The sequence below is a fragment of the Dromiciops gliroides genome, chromosome 5 (genome assembly GCF_019393635.1).
Source record: "Dromiciops gliroides isolate mDroGli1 chromosome 5, mDroGli1.pri, whole genome shotgun sequence".
Lineage (NCBI taxonomy): Eukaryota > Metazoa > Chordata > Mammalia > Microbiotheria > Microbiotheriidae > Dromiciops > Dromiciops gliroides.
This window is the reverse complement of record NC_057865.1, coordinates 225,161,842-225,172,354: the sequence shown is the minus strand read 5'-3', so window position 1 is coordinate 225,172,354 and position 10,513 is coordinate 225,161,842. Positions and strand designations below refer to the sequence as shown.

At 45.2% G+C, this 10,513-nt stretch overlaps 2 protein-coding genes across 2 annotated transcripts; both read right to left on the bottom strand.

Annotated features, from left to right (window-relative positions):
• Positions 1-58: 58 nt before the first annotated feature.
• Positions 59-3,838, bottom strand: COQ10A (coenzyme Q10A). Its single transcript, XM_043965136.1, has 5 exons — positions 3,496-3,838; positions 2,884-3,030; positions 2,160-2,352; positions 1,911-2,012; positions 59-904 (listed from the first exon to the last, which is right to left on the bottom strand). Exons 1-5 carry the CDS (start codon positions 3,621-3,623, stop codon positions 737-739), a joined length of 738 nt encoding a protein of 245 aa, XP_043821071.1. The 5' UTR covers positions 3,624-3,838; the 3' UTR covers positions 59-736.
• A 4,494-nt stretch (positions 3,839-8,332) lies between these two features.
• Positions 8,333-9,004, bottom strand: LOC122729230 (60S ribosomal protein L19-like). Its single transcript, XM_043967970.1, has one exon. It carries the CDS (start codon positions 9,002-9,004, stop codon positions 8,414-8,416), a length of 591 nt encoding a protein of 196 aa, XP_043823905.1. The 3' UTR covers positions 8,333-8,413.
• Between the last annotated feature and the right edge of the window lie 1,509 nt (positions 9,005-10,513).

Sequence of the window (10,513 nt, the reverse complement as noted above, 5' to 3'; positions counted from 1 at the left end):
TTTCCCCCACTGAGTTCTCTTCCTGTCCTGTATTCCTTACCTAAGAAGCATTACAAAATCAAATTCACACAATTGGTTTATTGGCTCTTCATCAAAACACTCAGCCCAAGTGGAAGAAAGGGACAGGCTAGAAGTAAATGCAGCTTTACTCATAGCTTCCCCTCCACCCTGCAAGGGGGAAAGAACTTCTCAGACATCCTACATGTTAGCCAAGTGGGGAAAATTTCCTTTTTTGGAAACCAGACTTTAGATAGAATTTCAGATACTTGGATTCCAAACTGGAAATTACTTTTCCCTCATAAGGCTTCTTTTTCAAAACAATAGGGACCACCCCTATCCCCTTAGCTCCTTAACAAGAGAGAGGAACAGTGCAATATAGCTTTACTGGAGACCTGGGATTGCTTTACCCTTCCAGAGACACTGAGGCAGCTTAAGTTTGATGGGGAATGGAGCCCTAGATCACAACCAAAGATAAAATCCCAGCAATTCTGAGTTCGGTTTCCAGAAGGAGACAGGTATATAAGGTTCAGTTCCTGCAGCCAGGCTAGCCAACTCTTGGGGATCTCCCTTAACCCTCAGCATCTCCTAATTGAGAAGCTCACCCCAGATTCCTGAGTTCTCTCTCCCCTGAGAGCCAGAACTTTAGGGCAGGGGGGAAGGGAGGCAGACATACACAAGACTTGCCCCAGATGATGGAGCATAGATCAAACCAAATAAATAAGTTATGGGGCTGGTCTCAAGTATGGTGCACTTCATGGAACATGAGTTCACGGGGGATGGCTGTCTCTGGACCAAACTTCGTGGCTGCTCGGCGTTCAAAGGCAGCAACATTCTGCTTAACGACCTCATCGAAGAACATGGTGGCCAGTTGAGAGTGAAGCAGTGATCGAAATTCAAAGGTAATCTAAGGATGGGGCAAAAGGAGACAAACTTCCTTAAACAAATTCAATGATGCTAGTCTTCAAAGCTTTTAACCACATCTGTCTTTCAAAGTACACAGTAAACCATTCAAAAACAAACTACGTAGTAGGCAGAGAAGTATGACTTCAAACAGGGCAGTCCCCCCAGGACAGGTCTTGGCTTTTTAAACTTTTTCCACTTGTGACCCCTTTTTGCCTGAGAAATTTTTATCCAACCCCAGAGATACAGGTGTATAAAATGGTATATAACTTTTACTGTTGCAAATTTTTTGTGACCCCCATATAGGGTCTCAACCCACAGTTTAAGAAGCTGTGCCCTAAGAAGTATGCCCCTTGGTAGCCTAGGTCTGTGATATATAATAGCTAACATTTATATAGTGTTTACTATGTGTGCTAGGCACTGTGTCAAGTGCTTTGCAGTTATCTCATTTGATTCTCACAACGCAGGTAAATGAAGTAAATGGTTTTGCCACAGGTTGTATAGCTAGTAAGTGTCTGAGGCTGAATCTGAACTTAAGTCCTGACTCCAGGCCCAGCACTAATAGAAACAAAATCCCTGATAGTCACATATTGACTCAGAAAACCTTAAATGTTGCATTTAAAAAATTTCTTTTTTCTTTTTTTTTTTTGTGGGGCAATGAGGGTTAAGTGATTTGCCTAGAGTCACACAGCTAGTAAGTGTCTGAGGCCGGATTTGAACTCAGGTCCTTCTGAATCCAGAGCTGGTGCTTTATCCACTGTGCCACCTAGCTGCCCCCCAAAATTTATTTTTTAAAGATTTCCCAATTAAATTTTATTCTAATTTAGCCTGCATTGGGGAGTTATGTTGACAGCTGGGCAGCCACTGAGAGTTTGACACCTGTGGTGTAGGTGGTAGCTGGAACGTAGCACAGTGCCCGGCACATAAATGCTTAATGCTTGTTGAATCGACTCGGGGCTAAGAATTAACCATTCTATCCAGCAGTTTCCAGCCGCAGCACCATGACTCACCGAAAAGTCCACAGTGCAAGTGCGCGTGTAGGCAGGAAGACCAGGGCTGAACCTCCAGATGGTCTCTAAATGGTTGAAGAGTTTGCCATCAGTGCAAACAGCCTGGTAGAAAGATGGATTGTCAATCAATGTATAATTACACTGGGCAAAGCCCAAAATGTGAAATGGAAATTACAAAGAAAATAAAAATTAGTCAATTCAATGCTGTCATTAGTAAAGGAACAGAAAATAACTTCAGCAGTGCCTTACCTTGACCATATGAGGTTTGACCATGGAGACAGCTGAGGTGTAACGTTCCACAACAGGGGGGAAGCCAACCTCCAACTGGGCCTTCAGGTAACCTTTTCGACTGGACACCACTAAAGACTTCTTACACCAAGGCACAAACTCCTTGTACTCCTGGACATTGGACACCACCTCATACATCTCCTGCATTGAGTACCTGGGAGTAATTGGGGGGCATGGGGGGTTCAAAGAGAGGGGCCAAGGATCTAGGTATGGGGTCTGGGTTCCTGGCAACCCTCACCACTGTTTATATATAGTCATGTATAAACAACCCATATCCATCCCAGGAATACAGAGATCAACTAACCCCCCACCCCCAATCCACAGGGCAAATTTCAAACCAAGAGAATACACTGAAAATTAGGCCAATGCTGCACTCAGAACTGGAAAAAGGTTGGTTTGTTTAATCCTTGGGCCATTGGGAAATATTCAAATGTCTTGTGACAAGTCAGTGCTGTCTTGGCCACTGATAATTTCGTAGAGGTCGAAGGAAACAGGAGTAGGAAAAAGAGCATCAGTGGCCTGGAACTGTGTTTAATCTTTGTATCTCTGCTCTGTGGCTAGTGGTCAAATCTCTGAAGTAATGTAGGTTATGCCACGTGGTCCACGTGTCATTGTGGGGTACCCTGGCTCATATAGGTTTCTTTTCTTTTCCTTTCCACTCGGGGGTCGGGCAGGGGATTCTCACCCCATAATCCTGCGTTCGGAGTAGGCCTTGCGCTTGTTGGTGAATGGGGAAGCGAAGCCCATAAAAGAACGGCAGTGGGACAGGCCAGCCTCAGCCCCCAAGGCCTGGACAGCTCTGGGCAGCAGGAGGCTGCAGGAAGACAAGAGCCTGGGGGAGAGGAGGGAGCCAGGGTCAGCCTGCCCGGCCGGGGCTGCTCACAGAACTCCGGGAGCCCCTTGGACCAGTGCCAAGTCCTCCCTGCTGCCCGGACGAGGGGGGTCTTCCTAAAGGAAAGGTCAGCCGGGTGAGATCCCTGCTCCCCGCCCCCAGCACCAGCTGCAGCCCTCCGGGCCCCCTTGCCAAGCGGTCACGAGTGCTAAAGGTCGGGGGCGGCTGAGGACAGGGCCAGGGGCGGGGCCAGGACGCCGAGGCGCGGGGGCCGAAGCGGAGCCCCTCGAGGGGAGCTGGCGAGCCGGTCGTGGGCCGCGCGAGACTCGATCGGTCCCGTGGGGCCCACCAGGCGCGTGGGAAGCGGCGGCACGTGCGCAGGGAGGGACACGACATTTCAGCTCCGTGGCTCCCTCAGACAGGTCCCCCTAACCCGCTTCGGCTCTGACTTGAGAGCGGCCTCACCTCATTGGCTGCAGCCCTCTTGGAGAGCCCGGGGGCGGGGCGGGGCGCGCGCCCGGCCGGAGGCAGCAGCAGCGCCGGGCCGCCGCGCGCGTTCCAGCGGGGAGCCGCCGCGCGCCCGCCATCGCCATGCGCGCTGCGCGCTGCTGCCTTCTTCGCCCTCTCCTTAAGAGCCGGTCTTGCCCTCCCCACCCCTGCAGGCTGGGAGCGGCAGCCGGATGGGGAAGAAGCCCCGGAGCGAGATCTGGCCTAGAGGGGCTAGGGGCTGTGCCTTGCAACCACTCCTCCCGCTCAGCCCGCTTGGCGGAGACTGAAGCCGGCGGCCGCTGCAGCTCCAATTCGGGTCCCCGGGTCACGTCACGCCGTTGCCATGCTACAGAGGGTGGGTGAAAGGTGGAGGAAGGACGGGGATCGCGGAGGCTTCTGGGGATTGTAGTTTCATACTCATCAGTTAAAGGCAAGGTGTTGCTTATCTAGATGTGGAGCACTTCACTGGGTTCTCCTTTGCACGACCCTCTGATGTCACTTAACAGCATTTGGAATTCTGAGGCGTGGGTTTGCTCTGTCCGAGGGCCGTTCAAGTGGATGCCTCCATCTTCAGGTCTCCTTGTAGTTCAATTCAGTGTCATCGCTTCACCGAATTCGTTCGTTATTCACACTCATCAGGACCTTGCTGCATTTTGGCTTGTCCAGTGCCTTTGGGGTGCAGGGGTATGTGTCTAATGGGGTGGTGTCGTTGAGAAACTAGGGCTTCATTGTGTGTGCCTGTATACCATGGGAAGCTAGTCGCCTCATCCACTGAAAGCTTCAGAGACTTTAGTCAACGTTAGACCCCTGCTGCGCCGGGCAAGGCTTGTCTAATGCAGCACGCAGCAAGGCTATCAACAGCTTAGTACTTATGCCAATTTGGCCAAGGCATCCTCAGGCAAAAACCCACCACCCACTTCCTCCCTCCCACCAAGACCTGTGGCTTTTCACCGCTTTCTTTATCAGTCTGTCTCCTTGGGTTCGAGGAAAAGGTCCAGGGGTACAATTCATATGTACTCTAGATAATTATTAAGAATAGTAGACAGGGGGCAGATAGGTGGCGCAGTGGATAGAGCACTGGCCCTGGAGTCAGGAGGACCTGTGTTCAAAGCCAGCCTCAGACACTTAACCCTTACTAGCTGTGTGACCTTGGGCAAGTCACTTCACCCCAACTGCCTCACCAAAAAAACCAAAAAACAAAAACAAAGAATAGTAGACTATCTCTAATCGTCTCTATCCTCCAAACAGCGTACATTGGAGAGAAAAAAAAATAAAACAAACACCAAAATTTCCTCTGTTCCCTTTCACCGTCTAGTTTTGTTGTTTTTACAAAGCTTTAAATAGCATAGGCGTAAAAACAAAAGAATAAAGCTTCCAAAATACTGGCTGCTTTGGTTGGCAGTCAAGAAAGAAACAAGAAGCTTTTCTCCATCCCTCCCCTCCCCAGAATCTGAGGGGAAAACAGGAAATGAGTAAAGAACTGATAAATGGGAAGTGGATTCCCAACTCCAGGGGTAAAGGGGTCTAGCAACGTCATGATGACCCAGTGATAGCGGGGGACCCAAGATCATCACAGTTACCCTCAGCTGTTTCAACCCCAACCACTGTTTTAACAGTCCCTTTGGCCAGTCCTCCCTTGTCCATCTCGAATTGGCTGGTAATCATCCTGATCTAAGCGGCTCCAAAAGATCACCTGATCAGGTTGGGGCGGGGGGAGGCAATTGGGATTAAGTGACTTGCCCAGGGTCACACAGCTAATAAGTGTCAAAGGTCTGAGGCCGGATTTGAACTCAGGTCCCCTGAATCCAGGGCCGGTGCTCTATCCACTGAGCCACCTAGCTGCCCCAGATCCTGTGATCAGTGACCTCAGGAAATCATTCTCACTCTCAGTCTAAAATGAATGAACCAGACAGCATTTAAGCACTGACTATATAGAAAGCACTGTGACATCCAAAGACGGGGAGACAGCAACGGAACAGTTAATGGGACCCAGATCATAGAGGATCTGGGATCATAGAGGACACTTATCTCCAGTAGCTCACATTCTTTATTTTTGTTTTTGTTTTTGTTTTTGCAGGGCAATGAGGGTTAAGTGACTTGCCAAAGGTCACACAGCTAGTTAAGTGTCAAGTGTCTGAGGCCGGATTTGAACTCAGGGTGTCCTGAATCCAGGTCCGGTGCTTTATCCACTGCACCACCTAGCCACCCCACATTCTTTATTTTTAAAAATAAGATTTTATTAATGTCATTTGGTTTTTTACATCACCATAATTTTCTCCAGTACCCTTTCCCCTTCCCCTCCCAGTGAATTATTCCATATAACAATATTTTCAAAGACAAGAAAAGAAGGAAAAATCAGCACAACTGATCAGTACATCAGAAAATGTCTGAAAATGTATAATGTACCATATTTGTGGACCTCCTTTCTCCTCAAAGAGCTAGATGAGGATCTCTTATGCTTGTTCCTTATAATTTTGCAACATTCACTTTTGATTGGGGGGGCGTTCTTTCCGGTTACATTGTTATAGTCATTGTATATATTGTTTTCTTGGCTCTGCTTACTTCACTCTGCATCAGTTCATGTAGCTTTTCCTATAATTCTCTGTATTCAGCATTTACAGTATAGTAATATTCCATTACATTCATCTACCACAGTTTGCATAGCTATTCCTCAGTTGATGGGCATCTGCTTTGCTTCTAATTCCTTGCTATCACAAAAAGTGTAGCTATAAATATTTTGGTGTACTGTATGTAGGGACTTTTCTTATCAATAGCCTTCTTAAAGCATAAGCCTAGTAGTGGAATCTCTGGGTGAAAGTTTGCGGACATTTTAGTTCCTTTATTTGAATAATTCCAAATTGGTGCTCACGTTCTAATTGGGAAAGAGGACATATGTAGGTTACAGCTGCAAGTCCAGTGGAAAGACACACTGATCCTTGGGGTATAGTGCCAAGGCCAATGGTAGTATATCTTTAGTATCATTTCCACTGATAAAACTATAGATTTATGTCCATTTCTGATGGTGAGCTCTTTGACAATGTTAAAGATCTTGGTGGTGAGAACTTCTATTCTGGGTCTTCAGTAGCTATAACTGCTGAGGCAAGGGCTGCAGCACCTACCAGATTAGATGTCTAGAGGAATTGCTGTCCTGGATGATGACTGGGGGAAAGGGGAGTTGCTTGTTGGGGTGAATGAAGGGCTACTGGCCTCGGGGCTACACTGTTCTTCCCAGTGCTCTTGTGCTTACATGCCTGTTGATAGTTGATTTGGTGTTGGTGGCAAGGTTGGTAGAACCCTTCTCCACAGGGTTTACTTCCTGTATGATAGTTGCAACAGCCAGACTGTAAATAGGTGGCCTGGGGGAATATAGCTATTTTCAGAACTCTTGGACATTAGGTCCTAGGCTGTCCCCACAAAAGCCAAAGGAAAATGAGGAAATCTGAGTGATATCTGCCTATCCATAGGAAGCTACTTTCAGCTCACCAAGGCAACATAATAATATCTGAGGCAGAGAGGGGAGTCTATGCCCTAACAAAAAGAAGACCTTCTTGGCCAAAAAATTTCCAGTCCCTTACAAAATCAGTTGAGGACCACTTGAAATCTGTGTGTGTATGTTACAATAATCAAAATAAACATTCAAAATATCAAGAGTTATTATCTCAATGACTCAGATAAATCATCCCATAGGAACATCTACATCAGATACATGTTACCATTATATGAACAATGTAATAGTTCAGTGCCTAAATGTCTAAATTATATGTCTCATATTCCAATTCATTTTTTTGTTCCTGGCATATAGGAATGCTCATATGTCCACAAGTAAGGTCATTCAGTGATTTAGCAATAGCAGCATAGTTCTTTTTTCTCAGCTTTAAATATTTTATTTTTTTCTAGTTACATGTGAAAACAATTTTTAACATTCATTTTGTAAAATTTTTGAGTTCCAAATTTTCTTCATCCTTCTACCCATCTCCCTTCATTGAGAAGGCAAACAATTTGATAAGTTATGCATATGCAATCATTCAAAACATATTTCCATGTTAGTCATGTGGTGAAAGAAAACAGACAAAACAATGAAAAAAATAAAGTATAAAAAATGGTATGCTTCAATTTGCATTCAGACTCCATCAATTCTTTCTCTGGAAGTGGATAGCATTTTTCATCATAAGTCCTTCAGAATTGTCTGTGATCTTTGTATTGCTGAGAATAGCTAAGGCATTCACAGTTAATCATCCTACAATAGTTATCGTGTACAATATTCTCCTGGTTCTGCTCACTTTACTTTGTACTAGTTCATATAAGTCTTTCCTGCTCATTATTTCTTATAGCACAATGGTATTTCATCACAATCACAAACTACAACTTGTTTAGCCATTCCCCAATTGATAGGCATCCCCCTCAATGTCCAGTTCTTTGCCACTACAAAAAGAGAATAGCAGCATAGTTCTTAACAAATTTGTGATAATAGCCACAGAATCCTAGAAAAGCCCATCACTTGACATGGCCAATCCAAGACGGTTTTTATGTCCTCTGGGCCAGTGAGCATGCCTTGCTGTGATTCTATGTGACCCACATAATTGAGAGAGGTTCTGAAAAACTGTTGTTGTTGTTGTTCAGTAACGCAGTCATATCTGACTTTTCATGGCCTGATGGACCATGGCATGCCAAGCCCTTCTATCCTCTACTATCTCTCAAAATCTGTCCAAGTTCGTGTTTGTTTTTTACATGATACTAACTAATTCTCTGCCATCCCCTTTTCCTTTTGCCTTCAATCTTTCCCAACATCATGGTCTTTTTCTTTTTTTTTTTCTTTTTTTTTTTTGACAGTCTGTCAAGTTTTATTTTATGAGCCAAATAGAAGGGTACTATGTACAGAGGAGATAGGGGAGAATCATTTCTTGGTCTCCTCCTCCTTAGACAAAGTCTTGATGATCTCCTCCTTCTTAGCCTGTAGACGCTCTTCCCGACGCTTTCGTGCTTCCTTAGTCTTGGCCCGGCAAGCTTCAGCCTGGTCAGCCAGGAGCTTCTTCCAGGCCTTGTCTGCCTTCAGTTTATGAATGTGCTCCATGAGGATCCGCTTATTCTTGAACACATTACCCTTCACCTTCAAGTACAGGCTGTGGTACATATGGCGATCAATCTTTTTGGATTCACGGTATCTTCGGAGTAGCCACCATAGAATCCTCATTCGCCTCATCCAGGTCACCTTCTCAGGCATACAAGCATTGGCAGTACCCTTTCTCTTACCAATGCCCATGTGCCTGCCCTTCCGTCGAGCCAGAGTATTTTTCCGGCATCTGGCATGGGAGTGCACAGTAACAGGCTTCCGGATGATCAGCCCATCTTTAATCAGCTTCCGTATCTGCTGATGGGAATTGGCGTTGGCAATTTCATTGGTCTCATTTGAGTCAAGCCATACCTTCTTTTTTCCACATCGAAGGACACTAGAGGCAAGCCTCTTCTGAAGCCTGAGCATACTCATGGCTGCAGCCGCAGCCCATCATGGTCTTTTTCAATGAGTCAATGAGTCTTATTATGTGGCCAAAGTATTTAAGCTTCAGCTTCAGTGTTTGACCTTCCAGTGAGTAGGCTGAATTAATGTCTTTTTTCTTTCTCTCTTTCTTCCTTTCTTTCTTTCTTTCTCTCTTTCTTCCTTTCTTTCTTTCTTTCTCTCTTTCTTTCTTTCTTTCTTTCTTTCTTTCTTTCTTTCTTTCTTTCTTTCTTTCTTTCTTTCTTTCTTTCTTTCTCTCTCTCTCTCTCTCTCTCTTTCTTTCTTCCTTCCTTCCTTCCTTCCTTCCTTCCTTCCTTCCTTCCTTTCTTTCTTTTTTTTTTTTTTGGTGGGGCAATGAAGGCCAAGTGACTTGCCCAGGGTCACACAGCTAGTAAGTGTCAAGTGTCTGAGGCCGGACCTGAACTCAGGTCTTTCCGAATCCAGGGCTGGTGCTTCATCCACTGTGCCACCTAGCTGCCCCCGAATTAATCTCTTTAAGTATTGACTGACTTGATCTCCTTGTACAAGACATTCTCAAAAGTCTTCTCTGGCACCACAGTTCTAAAGTGTAGATTCTGTGTCACTCAGCTTTCCTTATAGTCCAACTCTCACAGCCATACATTGCTACTGGAAAAATAATAGCTTTTTAGTATGCTGTCAGGATTTGCCATAGCTTTCCTTCTAAGGAGCAAACATCTCTTAATTTCATGGCTGCATTCACTATCTGCAGTGATCTTTGATACTAAGAATATAAAATCTGACACTACTTCCATTTTTATCCCTCTATTTGTCAGGAAATGATGGGACCAGTTGCCATGATCTTGGGTTTTTTGTTTTGTTTTTGTTTATGTTAAGCTTCAAACCAGCTTTTACACTCACCTCTTTCACCTTCATCAAGAAGATTCTTAAGATCAGAGGACAAGTAGTTCCAGTACTAAAGAAGCAGTTGGGACAAAGGTGAAAGGAAGCTCAGCTGCAGATGCCTCTGGTGATGAAAAGTCCCGTGCTGCCAAGATCAATATTGTATAGGAACCTGGAATGTAAGATCCATAAACCAAGTTGAGCTGATCAAACAGGAGAAGGAAAGATCAAACATTGATATCTTGGGTGTCAGTGAGTTTAAATAGAGGGGAATGGATGAATTTAATTCATATGATCACTACATATACTATTCTATGCAAGAATACCTTAGAAGAAATGGAGTAAGTAGATACAGCACTGGCCCAGGATTCAGGAGGACCTGAATTCAAATCCAGCCTCAGACACTTGCCACTTACTGGCTGTGTGACCCTGGGCAAGTCACTTAACCCTCATTACCCTACAAAACAAAAGAAAAAGAAGAAGAAGAAATGGAGTAGCCCTCATACTCAATGAGAAAAGCAGTACTGGAGTATAATCTCAAAAATGACCAAATAATATCTGTTTGAATCCGAGGCAAACCATTCAGCACTACAGTAATACAAGTCTATGCTCCAACCACTGATGCCAAAGAGGTCAAAG